At 42.1% G+C, this 18,681-nt stretch overlaps 2 protein-coding genes across 2 annotated transcripts; both read right to left on the bottom strand.

Moving 5' to 3' along the window:
• Positions 1-406: 406 nt before the first annotated feature.
• On the bottom strand, positions 407-9,860 carry LOC107315716 (nucleolar RNA helicase 2-like). The gene is made up of 15 exons (XM_015866335.1): positions 9,660-9,860; positions 8,953-9,231; positions 7,821-7,896; positions 7,127-7,305; positions 5,933-6,050; positions 5,513-5,698; positions 5,054-5,199; positions 4,360-4,509; positions 3,623-3,784; positions 2,989-3,108; positions 2,341-2,414; positions 2,008-2,167; positions 1,585-1,719; positions 1,247-1,291; positions 407-1,025 (listed from the first exon to the last, which is right to left on the bottom strand). The coding sequence occupies exons 1-15, from the start codon at positions 9,843-9,845 to the stop codon at positions 759-761; spliced, it is 2,283 nt and encodes a 760-aa protein (XP_015721821.1). The 5' UTR covers positions 9,846-9,860; the 3' UTR covers positions 407-758.
• A 441-nt stretch (positions 9,861-10,301) lies between these two features.
• On the bottom strand, positions 10,302-17,194 carry STOX1 (storkhead box 1). The gene is made up of 5 exons (XM_015866334.2): positions 16,913-17,194; positions 15,219-15,430; positions 14,601-14,753; positions 11,022-13,272; positions 10,302-10,555 (listed from the first exon to the last, which is right to left on the bottom strand). Exons 2-5 carry the CDS (start codon positions 15,235-15,237, stop codon positions 10,516-10,518), a joined length of 2,463 nt encoding a protein of 820 aa, XP_015721820.1. The 5' UTR covers positions 15,238-15,430; positions 16,913-17,194; the 3' UTR covers positions 10,302-10,515.
• Between the last annotated feature and the right edge of the window lie 1,487 nt (positions 17,195-18,681).

The following is an 18,681-nucleotide window of genomic DNA, read 5'->3' as shown; positions in this document are numbered from 1 at the left end:
AGCACTTGCTCCATCCCTTCATCTAGGCTGCCGGGTGAAGATGTCGAACAAGCCCGGACCGGCACCGAGCTCTGCAGAGCACCGATGAATGACAGCCCTCCACCCGGACTCTGCACAATTTGATCACCGCTCTGAGCTCTGCCAGCCAGCTCTCGGTCCACCTCCCTGTACATCCCACACTTTAACACAAGAATAGCGTGGGAGACAGCATCACATGCCCTGCTGAAGGCATCTCAGCAGCCACCACTGACCCCTCATCTATCCAGGCCTTCTGGGAGACTGCAGTGACACCGGCTCCTTCAAGCACCCCTCAGTGCCCATATGTACCATGAAACGTGCAGCCCGAGAGAAGCATCTGCTTTCTCTAACTACTCAGCACTATGTTAAAACCATCTCACGTACAAAATGAGTTTGTAAAACAATATTTTACTTTTTTTTGTAACCATTTTGGAAAATGTACAGGTTTGGCCATGGGTTAAGATGTATATTTTATACAGTGAGCTGGGCTACAGGTTTGGATGCAACACGCGTATTTTGGAACAGAGATGGAGGTTTTACACACAGATGCAATGGCAGCAAAAAGAAAAGAAACAGTTGCCTTTTTTTTTTTAAAGTGAACAACATGATCTTGTTTATGACCAAAGTAGTACTGAGGGAAAAAAAAACAAAAAATGAATGATGGAAGTGGTACAGGAACAACCTATTTTAATATAGTATAAAATACTGCTGTTCTGCTTCTCCACTCCTGGCTTCTGAGGTCAGCGATCAAATGCTTTGTCGTAGCTCCGTTTCTGGCCTCTGTTTCTGGATCTGCTTCTGCCTGAGCCACCCTGCCGTCCATTCCTGGAGCCTGAGAAGCTTCTGTTCTTTCCTCCTCCTCCTCCTCTTCCTCCTCTTCCTCCTCTTCCTCCTCCTCCTCTTCCTCCTCCTCCTCCTCCTCCTCTTCCTCCTCTCTGGGATTCTTCCAGCTCAGGTAATTCATTTGCCACACACAGACTGCACTGCTTTGAATCTTCCCACCTTTCCTGTTGAAATAACATCACAAGAATCAAATTAAATTTGAGGAATGCAAATATGGTATATTTCCCAATGACTATATTTACTAAATTGAAAAGCAATAAATGAGCCATCCCTTTTGGCTACTAGAAGAGGCAGGACACAGCCTAGGTAGCATTTTCAGCCTAACCCAGTCCTGCCAGTTTCACCTACAGTCCACTGTGACCAGAAATTTCAGTGAAGCACATACCTCTATGTCCTTTTGATCTGCTGCAGGGATATCAAAGCACACACCCTAAAAAGAGAAGACAGCGTCAATGGATATAAACCTATCCTTTTATTTTATTGTTAACTAAAGAAAGAAAGTCTAATAGAACCAACAAAACCTTTGTACTAAAACAAGCTTTCCATTTTAAAGCCTTTTGCATTGAATTAAGATGCTCCAAAACCTCTGAACATTAAAAGAGTGCTTTACAAACTGTGGTCTTTATCACATCTGTCATTACTCATCTGTAAACTCTCTCTACAATCAGAAGAGTGAAGCAGCAAAAAGCACACACGCACAAAATATCAAGAACAAACCCTTACCATTCTTCCCTTGATGAAACACATTCTGTTCACCTTTCTGTCAACATCATCACCCAGCTGTTCCCGTAGTTTCCGCCAAATGTAGCTTATATTGTTTATTTCTTCAGAGCAGCGCAGTACCATCGTAACAAATCCCTGAAGAAATGGGGCATGTTCCATTCAGTCAGAGGAATAAACTTTAGCTCATCTATCAGACAAAAACCTGCTATTTTACCATTGTCAAACTATGTTTTCAAATGGCTCCTGTCACAAGAGAACAGGCGTACTTAAATGCCCTACATTCTTAACTAAAATACTATCAGTTTGTAGCTTAAATGCAGTTTCCATGAGCAGACAGACAAATAATTCTCCATTTAAGCAACGTGGGGCAAGTTGTTCATTTTTGCTTCTTCCAAGACAAATGTTAAAGCTGTACACACTTACCACATCTGAGTTCAGCAGGGAGCGCTGTTCAATGGAAGTAGCACCTGAAATATGTGCTAGAGCTGCAGCCAAAGCATTAACTGGTCCCTTTTCTTCTATTAGCAACTGAGCAGACTCTTTGAAATACTCAATAGCAGTTAGAGGAACAGAATCCAGGCATCTAAGAAGAAAAAAAAAGAAATTGCTAGTCTGGAAACAGAAATAAAAAACAGCAGTCCAAGACTTTAACAGTGATGAGTTCAAAGAGCTCAGAGATGGCAACAGACAGTCCAACCAGCCCTTCTGAACTAGAGAGATAGGAAAGTACAATAGAGCTTGAATCACCCAACACACCTGATAGCATCTTTGCTGGAAGCTTTTATTATATCTGTTGCAGTAGGAACACCAACACGCTTGAACGTAATGCCCTGAAATTTATAAAGCAAAATACAGATGAAAGTTGTAGCTATAAGGAATTCAATTCTAAAGAAATAGTGTTGGACTCTTAATGAAACAACCATTCCAATCTTACGTTTTTCTTGTGCTTTTATCCTCTTGACTCTCTACTTTGTTACTGAAAACTACAAAGCTAATCTTACAGGAAAACAGGTAATACAAACACTGTTTATGTACTAGGTCAGCTTAAATGATCCACTGGCTTTAAACTGAGAAGAACAGACCATTTTGATACACACATACCAGTCATTAATCACACAATAAGTCCAGGGTGAACACTAAAACGAATGTGTCATAGTTTTCCCCTTGCCTGCTGTTCTCATTTCCAAAGGTACAATCTTACAGCCTCTGTTGAGAAAGCGTGAGTACAAGGACTGGCATTGCACTGCCTACTCCACACAGCACACCCAAACTGCAGAATAAATGAACCTCACCTGGATGTTTTGTATAGAGTACTCTTATTGATATAAATAAAATGTGACATGAGGATTTTATATGCTGCCCTAAAACAATCGGTGCCCAAGAATAAAGGAAAATGCACTGTACCGATTTTAATTCCACATATCTTAGCTGACTTTCTTCCTTTCGCTGATAAAAACAGATACAGATTCCAGTGCGGCCAGCTCGCCCCGTCCGTCCAGAACGATGGATGTAGGACTCCACATCCTTCAAAATAAACAGCATTAGGACTTACCTCACTCACTGCCATTTCATCAGTTGCACTCACGTATCTTAGTAGAAACTATTACAATTTAGCCCAAGCAGTGCACAAAAACCATATCTAAAAACTAAGTTAAAAAACATTGTTTTGCTAATTTCAGAAGAGCAGGCCTTTCCATAATCCTTTAAAAGGACGGAGAATATGAAAAGATTGTATACCTCCATCAATTCCTTTCACATCTCTTGCTTATCAGCTTGAAAGCATGTTTACTGAGCTATTAATAGTGAATTCAATTAAATAGTAACGTGATTTTTAAACTCTTAACTTCAGGCACAGGAACATCTTCAAATATTCCAGGCACTGATATATTCCAAGAAATCCTCAAAGAAATTCCTTTTGTATATCAAGACATTCCTTACCCTTAAAAGCAATGATGATAAACTCTATGGTGAATACTATCAGTTGCTAACATCTACTACTTGAAAACAAGACAATATATTATTATTACAAGACACTTACCTTTGGTGGTGAACTTTGGACAACCAGGTCAACTTCAGGGATATCTAAGCCACGGGCAGCTACATTGGTTGCAACCAGAACTTTAAATGCACCATTTCTAAAACCTTTCAGCGTGATCTCTCTTTGCTTCTGAGGAATGTCACCGTGCAATGACTGGCAGTCCTGAAAAATAGCATTATTACAGGATTGTACTGAAATTCAGCAATATGGGTGCTCTGTTTTATGGTCACTTCTGGCTTTATCTTGCTATGACACTGTATAGTAAAAAAGAGTTGGCCCATTTTTACTTCAGAGGTTTCAAAATATATACTCAGTGCTTCTTATTTATGTATCTTAAAAACCTTTAAACAAAAGAAAGAAAACAGAGTAGGAACACGTGTCTCATCTTTAACTATTGTGACCATCCCAGTAGCTCCCCCAGTCACCATGTTTTAATGCAAGAGATAGTTCTCTCTAAAAGGACAGAAACTAACTCACAACTGCTTCATTTAATGTCAGCAAGAGCTCTTAAGAAAAATGTAGCCCTGTGTCTATTAGTAAAGCCTAGTCCTGAAGACTATAATGTATCAACTTTCAACCATTTTTGGTTTATTAATGGTTTTGATCTGACCACCTGCAAAATCTTGCCTCCTTCACTTTCAAAGTTACCCTAAACTTAATTGAACGCTGGTTTAGTATCAATGTAGGGTTAATATTTCTGTGACAGGCCTTGTTCCTTAATACAAACGATGAAATACCTGCTTGATCGAAGCATTCAGAGCCAGTTCATTTGCATCCTTTTTGGTTTCACAAAATACAATGGTCCTCCCGTGGCTTCCACTGTAGACCTGAATGACATCTCCAATAACCGCAGCCCTCTGAGACCAGTGACACTCTATAGCCAAATGCTGTGGAAAAAAATTCCTGAGTTTAGCTTATACAAGTCCCACAAGAACCTTTAAAACATCTGAAATTAGAAAATCCAGCAACATTAGATATACAATTTCTCGCTGGGCAAAACATTGTTGGAACATGCAAGATGCATAGAGCCCTAATGTAGGTGAAGTAATTAAGAAGAAAAGTCTACAAATCTGTTTTACCTTTGCTTTAAAAAATTGCAGTTAATACAATATTTCTCTGTAGGACATTTAAGAGGTGCAGAATTTAAGGTAGCTCTAGTAGCTACAGCTTTATGCCAGATACAGTGAAACAAACACCATGTGTTACAAGCTTTCTTCAAGCTCAAGAGTAACTCTTTCAATTCCTCCAATAGAATTACAACTGATCTATCAAAGTAACTGTGAGACTATACTTCAAATCTAAACAATACATCTCCACAAAGTAACTCCAAAACCCACCAACATCCTCCTGATAAAGCACTTTAGGATGCCATGGTGTCAAAAAGTGAAAGGGATAAGGTCTGAAAACATTTCCTTTAGACAGGTTACTCACTTCTACTGTCGTAGCAGCCTTTTGAGTTCTTCTCCCAATCAGGTCAACCTGCTCATACTTAGACTTCATGTATTTTTTAGCCACGTCATACACCCAATTTGGGCATGTTGCAGAAAACAGTAACGTCTGGGGATTGTCTTCAGAATCTTAAAACAAAGAATAATGTTTCAAAACCTTTGTACCTTTTCTTTCATAGATGCACACTAGTTTATTACACTGGTATTGAAAATTTGACATCAAATCTCACTGTCTAAAATACAGAAGGAAAAACTGCCTTTTAATTTATGCACTATCAAGACCAACAAAAAGGAAGTCTCTAAAAATTACACGTATTTTCAAGGTTACAGAATAAAGTTACTATGAACAAAAATCCAGCCTGTTTTTTGCTAAAACCTGAGCATATCTTCCAAAACTAAAATATGACTTATTTCCTACTATTTGATAAAATATTGAGATTACCCTTCTTGTACGCAACCCGTAAGATGTCCTCCACTTGTTCAGCAAATCCCATGTCCAGCATCTGGTCAACTTCATCAAGAACAACATGTTTCACCTTGGTAAGGTCCAGCTTGCCATTCTGAAGATGGTCTTTGATTCGACCAGGTGTCCCAACCAAAATGTCAATTCCACTTCTAATGAGATCAACTGATAAAGAAAGAGCAAAAGATGAGTTAGCAGCGAACTAAGGAGCTTTCTCTTCCGTTAGAGACACTTGATAGGAGAAGAACAGTCAAATAACAGCTTCCTAAACCATTTGTATGTACCTTATTTACAAACACAAGTGAGAAGTGATGAAGAAGAGGAAAACTGGGGAAAAATAAGACCCAATTGCATTTCCCAAATACATCAGTCTAATGACATTTCTGATGTGCCACTTACTTTGTCCATTATATGGCGTTCCTCCATAAAAACAAGCTACTGTGAGCTTTCTCGTTATGTCCTTGAAATCTTTGGCAACCTGGTTTGCCAACTCTCTTGTTGGAGCAAGAACCAGAACCTACATCGGATGACAAACAGATAAGCTCTCAACACAGCTTCTACCTAGCTGCTGCTGTCATATATTCATAACTTGGCTAGCATTGGAAGGGATCTTAAAGCTCATCCAGTCCCAAACCCTGCTGTGGGCTGGCTGCCCCCTACCAGGTCAGGCTGCCTAGGGCCCCAGTCTGTGGCCTTAGGCACCTCCAGGGATAGGGCACCCACAGCTTCTCTGGGCAAGCTAGTCAACATAAGACTTTCAGCCACCAGCCACAGGTCTGACCATAACACCATTAAAAAAGAAAACTGGTTTAAATAGTTATCTAAACAAAGATTAGGGAAGCACACTCATTAAGACTCTCATAACGTCACTCATCTCTTTCAGCACATGATCATTTTTAGGACAGACTTTTTATTGTTAGATAGGAGATACTTAAATCTTATCTAACTTCAGCTTTTGAATAGTTGCTTGAGTATAAGATCCACGAATATGGATAAGAAAAGCTTTTTCAAAAGAATGCAAACAAAAAGCCCTGCAAGCTTGGTACTCCTTTACAATCCTGTGAGAAGGAAAAAGGTGTAAGGAAAAGCCACCAAAAGATAACAGCTGTCTCTCAGTGAAGAATATGTTTGCTCTGTGAACCTGCTCTGATATTCCCATAGAAGCAGCCCAGCAGCTTTCTTCTCTCCCAGTGCACAGGCTACAACACAGATGATGGACACACTACTAACCAGGAGTTTTAACAGTGGCAATACTACTCTCAAACCTGACAACAGAGACTCCATTAATAAAAACTCTGTCTTCTTTGCAAGACCAAATCTCAAGTCAGTTCTTCCAAGTAAGACAGCCAACGTGATGACTGGATGCAAATAATGCACCTAATACCTTCTGTTTTTTTTAAGTAAGTTTCAGGTAGCCCATGGTCCTGCTGAAAAATAAGTATTTTTAACATTTCCCACCATTTAAACAAACATATTTAAGGAGACAGCTTTTATCCTTGCATAAACACGAAGCACTTTTTCAGAGAGTTAAACTTTTGAATCACTTGGACATAGGACAAACGCAAAACCAGTATTCTAGCTAAGCATAGTTACTTTTGGTGGACGGCCTCTTCTTCTTTCCTCCGAGTCCACCTGAAGCTTTTCAATTAGGGGAATAGCAAAAGAGAAAGTCTTCCCTGTTCCAGTTTGTGCTTGAGCAATTACATCTTTGCCAGAATATACTGGCTGGAAGGTCTTCACTTGCACAGGAAACAGGTATGTCACTCCTCGAGCTGCAACAATTAGAAAAGACTGCTTTAATACAATGATGATGGGTCTTCCATGCATCTCAGAGCAGAAAATCCACCAAACAAGTCTAGAGCAAGTCAGGACCACATCTTTACCTCCCCTGATTATTTAGTCACAGAGGATCAATTTAATCCTGACAGAACCTTGGGGCTGCCTGCCTTACACTCCTAACTCATAGCACCAGAGACGGGGACAGATGAAATTAGTAGCCTTTAATGAAAGCTTTTAAGTACTCTGACTTATTTATGTAATGCTCCCCACTTAGCTAAGAAAAACTCTTATTTTCTAATAAAATATCAAAATTACTTCATCTCTCAGTTTTACATTAAATCATTTACAAACTAATGTCAGATATGTTAAATATAACTGTTTTTTCTTTTACACGCTACGAAATAACTTTGAACTGAAAATTTCTCATGCTATTTTTTGAGCTATCTTTCATTTGAAGTCCTATTGTAAAGCCTGAGCTGAGCAAATCATGTCATGAAAAGAAACTTACCCTGAAGAAGTTGAATGGTCCCTTTGGAGATAGGGAAATTGGAGAAAGCACCCTCCTTCTGCTCTTCAGTCATCTCCTGTTAGTAAATAACAATTCATAAAATGTTTCCATATGTAATGATCAGAAAACACAGGATAACAGCATACACACTGGTGTGTCCTAGCCAAACGTCACACTTTCATTAACAACATCATAGCAGTGGCTGAAGAGCCTTCTTTATTTTACTTACTATTATGTTTCAAAGACAGAAGCAACCTGCAATTTAAATGAAGATTTTGCTCCACATACAATAGCATAATAATGCAAGATGTCCAAACTCAACCTCCAAAAATTGCTTTAAGGTTACATTTTAAACAATTACTAACAGGCAATCAGAATATGTTGTAATAGGCAAGAAACAAGCCTGATATCCAGCCTACCACCTACTACCCAACACATATAGTAAGGTCTGGAAATGAATTCTACAGGCAGAAACTGATTCCTAGGAGTAATAAAACAAGGCAGACCAGCAAATCTTCTTAGGGCCTCACTTCAGTATACATTTTAAGTGGGAGAATCTAAGTCTAAAAAAGACAAAATCATTACTATAAGAGGGCTTAAAAATACAGAACTGCTATATATATTTTATTACACTACAGCAGATCTTATAACGTTAAGAGCTACCAGTTAATTAGATCGCACATTAAAGGAAACTATGCGTTAACATGTTTCTTTCTCCACAAACTATACTAAAAAAAAAAAAAGGTTATTTACCATAGAAGAACTCATACTAGCAATAAGCCAGTTAAAAACGTATCTGTAGCAATGACAGCCACTGTCATTAAATCACATCCAGATGCCGTCTCCCGACAGCCTGAAGGCTCCAACAGCAGCGGCACTGTTGATGTGAGGAAACCAAGGGCACAGATCTAGAACTCCTGCAATCTCACAATTCCAACTGTTAGCAAATAACTGCCAGCAGTAACAACCAATCGGCTTTCAGTCTTGGATAGTCAGTGCAATCTTCACGTTGGTTGTGAGGGAAAAGAACGCACAAAGAAATGAAGACAACCTGCTCTAAATATAGAGTGAATGTAACAGGGGTGTTGAAAGCTCCCCTTGTCACCATGGGCACTCCAGGTACTACCATTACCTGCTCTTGTTCCTGGTCACTGTCCCCATCGATGGACGATTCACTGGAGTTGCTGCGCTGTTTCTTATGGGTGGATTTGGCACTGGCAGCAGACAGCCTGGCGTTCTCCGGGCTCTCCTCTCCCACGTGCCCATTTTGTTTCCCTCCGGTCTTTGCTTTCTTGAGCTTTGGCGAGCTGCTCTCCTCTTCCGACTGCTCACTTTCATCTGTCTGTGGTTTCTTCTTCCGAACCTTGTCATCCCGCTTGGATTTCTTTTCTTTCTTCTCTTTTTTCTCCTTCTGGGAAGCCAAAAGCAACGAGGCCGTCAGAGAGACACGCACACGTGCGTCCCCGGCTCCTCTCAGGGCCGGGCCGGGCCTCTCCCTCCATCAGGCCGCCCGATCCCACGCCGCAGGGAGCAAGTCTCTGTCTCCCCCTCAGCCCGTACCCGGGGACATCTACCCGGGCAGCCGCCCCGCCGGGCCAACCCCGCGTGCTCCGCGGTCCCGCCCCGACACGAGGCCTCCAGGACGCCACGCACGTGGCCGGCCCGGCCGTAACCCCGCGGCGCAGTCCCGGCCCGGCCCGATTCCCACCGGAGCGACACAGCCCCGGGCAGCCGCCGGCACACCGCGAAGGGAGCTGGAAGCGTGACCGCCGGCACGAGGGAGGCGCGGCAGAAGCTGCCCGGAGCGGCCTCGGAAGGCCCCGGAGCCATCCCCGGTACCTTGCGCTTCCTCCGGCTGCTCTCTGGCGCGGCCTCGCTCTCCATGGGGCTCTCGGGCTCCGACTCAGCCCCGCTGCCGGCGCGGATCCGGGTGGCCTCAGGCATCGCGTCCCTCCGGTCAGCACGCCGGGACAGGAATGGAGACCAGCCCGGAAAACGATGGCGACCCGGGCGGGCTGCCGCCATCCCACAGCCAATGGCAGGTCGCACCTCGGCCGGAATACAAATCCCAGCGAGCACCACGACCAGGAGGGGGCCGCCATGATGTGCGGGAGGAGATCGTGTGAGGGCGGGGAGGAGGAATAAGGGAATAAGGCGGCGGGGGGAGGCGGGCTGGGCAGCGGGGCGCAATGCCTCTGTGAGAGGAGGCGGGGGAGCACGGCTGGGGGCTACAGTGCACTGCTTGTCACCGCCACAGGTACACCACACGGCTCAGCGGGCAGCGAGAAAGGAGCGGCAATGAAGGAGTTAGTGTGTGAAAAGGTGCGTGCTCAAACAGTACATCTGCGCCGTTCTCTGTCAGGACCTGTAGCCCCTGACGTGGGTCCTGAGCCTCCAGAAGGAAACGGCTTCTGGAGGTTCCAGCTCAAATACTGCTCCCGGTGTGTGCCCTCCCGTGAGGAACAGCCCGAGCCGAGTGCGCTGTGCCAGCCCTCGCTTTTATTAGAGCAGGAAATGCAAAAGCAAACAAGCGAAACCACGGATAGTTCTGTTATTGGCACCCCCAAAGGTTGACAAAAAGCCTAGTATAGTTTACAGTATAGTTCATTGTTACAAATAAAGAGCTGACAACTCATGAAAAACAGCAAGTTTCACTGCCCTTCACTCTGTTCTCTACACATCGCTATTGATGCTGTCAGAATTTAGCAGGAAGCTTCATCTTCTTCTCAGCACATCTAAAAGAACAATTAGTAGAAGTCAGACTTCACAGTCTAAAAACAAAGCTGTACAGGCTGGGCTTCTGCTACCTCAGATGGCATCAATACCATCAGGCTGACCAACTTGGCTGCGTCCAAGAAATACAAGAGAACTGTGCCAAAAAGCACACAGCATTTTAACTTCAGTTCTTGCCAGGTAGGTTAACAGCTGTGTACGTCTTATCCGTATGCAACTATGTAAAGTCTGTTTTGCATCAATTTGTTTTCCATTAAGAAACTTTCAAAAGATCTCTTAACAAAAGGCACACGGTTACAGGCTACAGGTACCCCATGGAAGGAGCCTCGCGTTCGAGGTGCTGTGCACATTCTCCTGTCTGTTGTGAACAAGTTGAATATTTATGATACACAGCAAAAGGTCTACACAAATATGATTGTTGTTAATGAGATGATGACACGCATAACATAGTTACGTGTGTTTCCTTACCTCGGGGAGTCAATCCCACTGTCTCCTGTAACGCTGTGGTTTTCTGCCCTTTCTGTGTGATTCTCTCCTGATATCACAGTATATTTGTTCTTTAAAACAAGGCCTGTTTTTCCTGGGGGGGTTCTTGTTTCTTTGGCTTGTGGATCCAGAGTGTGACATGCCACTACTTCTGCCATCTCACAGGTGCGGCTCTGCAAAGCATCAGCCTCATTAGTGTCACAGAAATCTATAGCTGAAGCCTTTTTGCATTCAGTAAAGCTGGTTTCTTCCTCCTTTCTGGAAACCATTGGAAGAAGCTGGCTGCATGGACAGCTTTGTTCTGTGGGGTCTGGCTTTTGATGCTTTTCTGAGCCACAAATTAATTCTGCAAAATCAGCACTTCCCTTATATCCGTACCCTCCAGCGTCATGTCTATTTACAGCTGTATTATATTGGTTTGGATAAATATTAACCTTAGAGTTTTTTAGAGCAGTCCCCAGCTTTTGCACAGCTTTACTCCAGTCTCTTGTACCTGAAAACGCCTGGCAAGAAAGCAACTGATGTGTTTCATTGCATCCAAAATTATCATCCAGATGCAACAATCCACACTTGTCACAATCACGTGCTTTCTGTTTCTGAAGATGGCATTTGTTGGTAAACCTGTCACTTTCTGACTTTGTTGATCCAGGATAGTTAATACAGTCGTACTTAAATACAAGCTCATTCTTTTCATCTGACTTTTGTCTGTATGTCACACCAAATTCTTTGTCCCTTGTAGCACTGGTTGTATAATTTGAGAGATGGACATTTTGAAATTCATTTGCTGCTTGGTCCAACAACTCACATACAGTGCCAGCTTTGTACCTGCAACACTCACCTTTTGGATATAGTGAATATTTGGCTCTTTCTTTATGGACATTTTTATCCTCGCTGTAGGAGTCTGGGGAGTTTTTAATATCCCCAGGGTTTCTTTTCACTGTTCCTCTGTGGACATTATCAAAAACATCGCTCTCCAGAAAGTATTTCTGTTTATCATCTATTCTCAAGGTGCTGCTGTGCGGGTAACTAACACTGTCACTTAAAGTGTTTTTCTTTAATTGAAAGGAAAACCTACGAGCTTGGGGTAATTTGTTTTGCTTAGTGTTGTCAGCCTGCATTTCAGCAAGTGGTTGTTCAGCTTCACATTCAAAGGCTCTGGGAGAGTCCAAGGACTTTGTAAACCTTTGTAAATCTCTTTCCTGCTTTCGTCTCCTGGATTTCTGCTTACTGTTAACACGACCCTTGTATGCTTTTGCAGAAAAGTTGTGTTTCCACGAGAGACCCTGAAAAGGGTTTTTAATTTGCTTCTTATATATGACCTGGGATTCTGCTGCTGCATCGAGCAGCTGTTGGTTTGTGACAAGCAGCGAAACGTTCTCTTCTAGCTTCTCACTTTGGGATGTTGGCTCACGCTCGTGAGATTTCTTGTTGTTTCTGCTGATTTGCTCCTCTTTGTTTGACTTTGTTTTACTTTTGTGTTTTGCTGTTCTAATTTGTGCCTTTTGGACACACTCCTTTGAAAGGTACTTTTCACTTAGTGTTAACACTTCAGCCGAGGTTCTCTTAGTGGTATATTTTTTCTTCTCTTCTAACTTCTGCATTAATCTTGTGTGTTTAATCAAATTATCAACGGTAAGAGTAGGGTTAATACACCTGATGATTTCATGTTCAACATCACGTGGAATATTATCTAAGTCATCTTCATCTCTGACTGGCCACTCCCTGGGGGGAAACTGAGCTGAGAACGTTGAGTATTCCTTATGTTTTTCTTTTTTAGCGGTACCTCTCCAGAAAAGGCCAAGACCAAATCTTCTGCATTTCAGCTTCTCTTTCACTGATATCAGGGATCTCATGGTGTCCCAGGGACGGTTTTCAGCAGATGAGATGAACTGAGTTTGAATCAAAGGCTTCCCTTCACTGCAGCCCTTCTTGCCTCCTCCCGTAGGTTCCTGGCTCATTAGCTGCCCAAGTCTTTGTTCACAGAGTGTATTCTGGTCAGGGAGACAACGGGATACTGTAGCGATGTTTTCTTTCACTAGGTCTGCACAGCTCACCCAGTTCACCTGGTAAGTGTCCTCACTGTCCTTTTTATTGCATTCTGAAGCATAATTTGTGACAAAGTAGGTGTTCGGGGTAACAGTGAAATATCCCTCTCCTGTATGATAGATCTTCCTTGCTTTAATTAGAGTGCCAAGGATGTTGTATAAGATTTCCTGGGAGGGAACTGCGATGCCTAAAAGAAAAATGCAGATATTTCAAATTAGAAAAGATTTTTCAAATAAAATGGGAACTGATAAAAAAATAAATAAATAACATAGAACAGATCTGGGAGTGAGCCAAGACAAAGTGCCCAATGTAATTAGTTTGCAGGATCTAATAAGAAGTTTGGAATTGATGTGGCAGCTGAAGTGCAAATAGGAAATGCTCTGTTTCAACATGAAAGTGTCAAATACCACAGGAGAATCAACAGGACTGCAGCAACAGTGCCAGCACGCAGCTGTCTGCCACACACATGCCTGAGTTTCCCCTAGGATGGCAATGACTGCCCCAGAATCTGGCAGCAGCAGAGCAGCCCTGAGTCAAGGAGAACCCCTCTGGACCTGCCAGGTGAGGGCAGCACGGAAACATCATCGGGCCCACATGAAGACTCCCCAAACAAACAAGGTGAAAACAGCAGGAAAAACATTCTTTCCTTCTGTAAACTTGGAGCACTTCTTCCAGCTGAGCTATAAGTGATACCTTGTGGAATCTCAGTTCACAGATAGGCTACACGTTGCTGGCAGCTTTCAGAACCAGTTTATGGGGTTGTATTAAATTTTTTTCCCAGTAATGGGAAAGCTTACCTTTAACAATTGCAGAGCTATGAGATTACAGTGGTTCAAAAGAGGAAGCTTAGAATGAAACCAAACAACCTCCTGCAAAAGGCTCTAAGGAGCTTCTATAGAGTCACACATAGACACTCTCACACCCCAGTTCAATAACCTAAGGGAAACTGAATGTTTTTCACACTGAAAGAAAATGCAGCACTGGATGGAACTGTCTGCTGTCCCACCAGTAAAGGAGGATTTGGTGTAATAAACTTGCTTTCAGGAAAGGAGGAGCTGGAATTTGACCAACAAATGTGATTTTGAGGCCACTTGCATTTTGTGATAGCAAATACTTGCTGGTTGTAGCTCCCCTGCTGCAGAGTCCTTTGCCACCAAAGTAAAATGTGTTTCTGCTTCTTAAAGAGAACTCCAAGCCTTACTGATATGACAAATAGTCTGTTCTGTGCTTTTCTGGACCTGTTACCCAAATACCTTATGTATGCTTTCCTATACTCAAGAAGGAGCATACTCTCAGCCTGCTGCTGCACCCACTTCTCATGGTTATTGTCAAGGATTTATTAACCCTCACACTCAAAGTAATGTTACTGTTGCTTTCAGATTGATAAGGACTATGTACTTGTTCAAATATTCTCTCATCTGGCTGCTATATTCTTACGCATTGCTCATCCAATATCATATACTCAAGGTCGATGATAGAGTCATTTTTAAGAGGAAAGGGAAACAAACACATTACCTGGGTACCTTCTCACTAACTGCTCCACTAAAGTTTTCTGTGTAACCACTGTTTGTTCTGCATTCATGTCTGATATGGTACGGCAGATTCCTTCTGCCAGAGGAATAGTCTGTGGCAGTGAACACAGATTCATCAGGGCAGGGTATGTACCACCTGTACTCCAGAAGGAACAAAAGAAAAGAAAACAAAAAGTTTGAATGGAATTATTTCATTTTTCTATTAGTCACAGCTGATTCTCAACTAGGTTTTCTTCTGTTGCTTCAAAACAAGCATCTTATCAATTACTTCTCCTTTGCAAATTACTCAGAGATTTCTCAGGGCAGACAAGTAGCTCTAAATACTTAAAGTGTCTTTGTAACAGTGGAGGCAGAAGGCTACTTCAAGCACATTAGTTTGATATTCAATTCTAGCTTAAGCCTTAACTTAGCTCAATAATCAGAAGAGAACTGTATCTGATGACTGCTGATTTTTTAATGGCTGTTTGTGTATTAACCCATACAGAATGTATAGTTATCAGAGTAACTAATGAAAAATATCAGCATCCAATAATCAAACGTGAATGATGTAGGAAAACCTGAAATCAATACTTTCCCTGAAAAGCACAAAGCAGAAACTTACCTGAGGTCTGTGCGTGCATTATGACAGGATCACATATGCCTTCTCAGACTAAAAAACAGGATTTTTCTTCCCTTTTGTTAAACCAATGATCTGTTTCCTATACCTGGTGGTCTCTTCCCTGTTCTCTGTTGCAGGGAAAGCTCTAGCTGTCCTCATTGCCAGCTGGTACTTCATGAGGCAAAAGCTGGAGTTAAATGCTGACTGTAGCTTTCCTGCAAGTGAGAGGTGACATCTGAGATTGACTAACATTTAGGTTTGACTGAGCTGCAATAGGATAGTCCAGCGGCTGACTCTGGAACCTGATATTTAGCCTTTCAGCAGAAAACAACAACACAAACATTTCTTTCAGTAATGAGTTAAGCTATTGCATTTGGGGAAAGCTCAAATTGCTCTTGACCTTTGTTTTCCATCTGCAGTTACTTTCAACAAAAAGCAAAGTCCTGGCACATGGTTTCCCCGGTGATGTTGCTAGGATACTCTTTGCAGGTGCAGGAACCATTGCAATCTTTCTTTTTGTATGGGAAAAACCCATCAGCATTCAGTAATAAGTCTTCAGAGCAATTTGCTGTCTTGGCTCTCTGCTGTAGGCACAGTGTTGCAGCCAGTTTTACCATTTGTTCCTGTAGGGCACCAAGCTGCTAGGGAGTAAAGCACCAAATGTAAGTGGAAGGTATTATCTTTATTGATATTAATTACCTTCCATCACTCTGTGTGTCTGCCTCACAGCCTCAAATCCCACATCTTCTTTAAGGGAGGGCTCTTTCAAGGTAACATTAAGCAAAGTAGTAAGCAAAAACCAGCTTGATACTGAATAAATATATATTGAAATCACATTCTTCACAGTGCAAACTTATTTAAAATGCCCTGTGTAGATCAGTAGTGCTAACAACAGGGATATTGAACATCATCCCGTCCTGACTTTGAAATAGAAGCTAGATTTGTAATTACTGACTTCTATCTAGGCAGACTGCCAGCAGTCATGTATTACTATCTTTGTTTGGTTTGCCAGTTCAAACTCTGCTCATTACCTGGGCACTCAAAACCCAAGAATAACCTTTTAGAGTCCATATCCATCACAGTGTGGGCAAGTCAGCTGTAACATGAGCACATAGTCAAGGTTGTTAGAACATTTTCAATTACTTTAATCTCAGGGCTTAATAAGAAACCCATAGCCATCACAGATAGAGATGGTGAATGCAAAGCAGGATTAAAAAGGAAAGGAATAAAGGCTTTTGAGATCAATTGAGTTCTCTCTTGTGGTTTGATACTCCAAGTAAGAACAAGTTACACAGCAGTCAGCAACATGTTTACTATGCTACTATTTTCCTTAGGCCAAACTTAGTGGGAAAGAGTTTTTGCCACTGAAATGTGCAGCTGGCCTCCTTTAACACTTACTGAGGCCACTGGCATATTCACTTTGATGCTCCAAGAACATCTTGAGAGCAGACTTCAAGCTCCAAAGGCACTGACTGAAGCAAGAGCAAGTACACAGCTTCATACAGACTATTGAAAAGAGAACAACACTTTTGCTAGTTGAAGATTAGCAGGCAAATTGTTCAATGCTTGGAGATCTGTTTTACCCACAACTGACAAAACAGCCAACTAACAAAACCATGTAAGCACATCTGCCTCTGGGGCACTCTGCATAGCATAACTGGCAGAGTAAAGCACTCAATGTGATGTTTTTGCTATACCTTAACAGGCCTACAGCTTTTCAGTCAATTCACAGGAGGCGTTGGATACTTCCAGCACAGCTGATAGCAAGGAAAATCACCCTTAACCATTTCAGCAATCAAGGTCTGGCAGTCTGGCACAAAAGACATGTTGATCTGAAAGCTTCACACCTTCACTGCAGGGAGATAAAAATGGCATAAAACGATCTCAGTAAAGTTGCAAAAACCACACAACCAACCCAGGGAGGCAAACAGCAGAAGAATAAGCAAGCTGTAAGCAGCAGCAATGTTTCTGGCTCCTGTTACTGCCTGCAAGTGCTGCCATCCAGTGCTACAGGATTTTAACACAAGCACATCTTTTCCACTTGGCCTGCTCCAGAAAATCTCTTTGCAGCCCTGGCATTTCTCCACTAAAACCGCTCTGCCTTCTCTTTGTTCCCAGCTCCCCCCTCCCCCCCTTCTGCAATAAATCTCAGACCATCCAAATAACTCTGTAATGTCAAAGTCTTTGTTCTGTGTGGAAAGTGTTACTGGGTGCTGGTTAGGCACTGTAGATCTATATAGCGAAAGAACCACTATAAAACCTCCATCACCCAGTTGCACTTTCCTGTGTTTTCAGCTAGAGGTCAACTTTAAATACTGTAATATTCCCAAAGTTCACTCCTTTGCCTGGAAATGTGCTGCTACATAAAAGGCAGTCACAAAAGAAGCACACAGCTTAAGGCTACAATCACAGGAGTAAGATATAACTACAGTCTTGTCCTTCTTAGAATGGACCAAAATTCACTTTGCATTGCTCCCTGGCTTCAGCTCACACATTTATCCCAGCCAAGGGGTAGACACACTGGTCTATTAGAGAAAACAGCACTCTTAGAGAAAACAGTTATTCCAAAGAGAACATAGCCCCAGTATAGGTTTTGTTTTAGAAAAGCAGGATATTGTTCACAGAGGTTCACTTGATTTCTATTTGAAGCAAAACAAAACAAGCATTTCAGCTTTCAAACAGATGGAGTTTACTAAACAAGTGGCAGTTGCTGTTTCAGTTGTCACTGTTCATCGAGCTTTCTGCTTCAGTACAAATGAGGCTGCCAGCAAATAGACTGTGGATCACCACGGATATATCAATGCAATATAAAGCATACTAGGAAAAAAAATGTTTCATGTCATTCATTATTCCCAAGGGCTTCACTGAATTCTCACATAGCTGTAAGCCTACTGTGTGAGTCACAGCAATGATATGCAGCATTAGCTTCTCTATTTTAGTTTGTTCAGGAGTGCTGTGGAAGCAATGAAATATCCTGGGCTGAATCAACAGGACCAGAGCTAGAGGACAAGAGGAAGTGATTATTCACCTATTCTTAGTGCTTGCTATACCACATCTTGCTGCTATCATTTCAAACTAGTTCAGATATAGCAGCTGGGTTTAGTGCAAAGCACTGAGAAAAGCCTTTTGTAGCTCAAGGTTGATACCTTCCTAACAATTTGATGTAAAAGAGCATGATATGTTCAGAGGTATGGTGTGGTCTGAAGTTAGTGCTGGGGGTTTGGTGCCAGCTACAATTAAGTGCTAACCATTATGAGATAACACGAAGTTTACACAGCCATTAGTCTAGGAGAACTGACTTAGTAAGCCAAAGATAGCGAGGTACACAAAAAGTTGTCCTTTGAGGAGTACAGATATTTTCTTCCTTTTTTCCTTCTGATGATGTATTAAATCACTAAAATAACTGTGATAACCAGGAAACCCAATTACAACAGAGAGTACAAGCTGCTGAACTCCAGCTCAGAGA

This window comes from Coturnix japonica, chromosome 6 (genome assembly GCF_001577835.2).
Source record: "Coturnix japonica isolate 7356 chromosome 6, Coturnix japonica 2.1, whole genome shotgun sequence".
Taxonomy (NCBI): Eukaryota; Metazoa; Chordata; class Aves; order Galliformes; family Phasianidae; genus Coturnix; species Coturnix japonica.
Note: the sequence above shows the minus strand (reverse complement) of the source record. Positions and strands in the feature narration are given on the sequence as shown.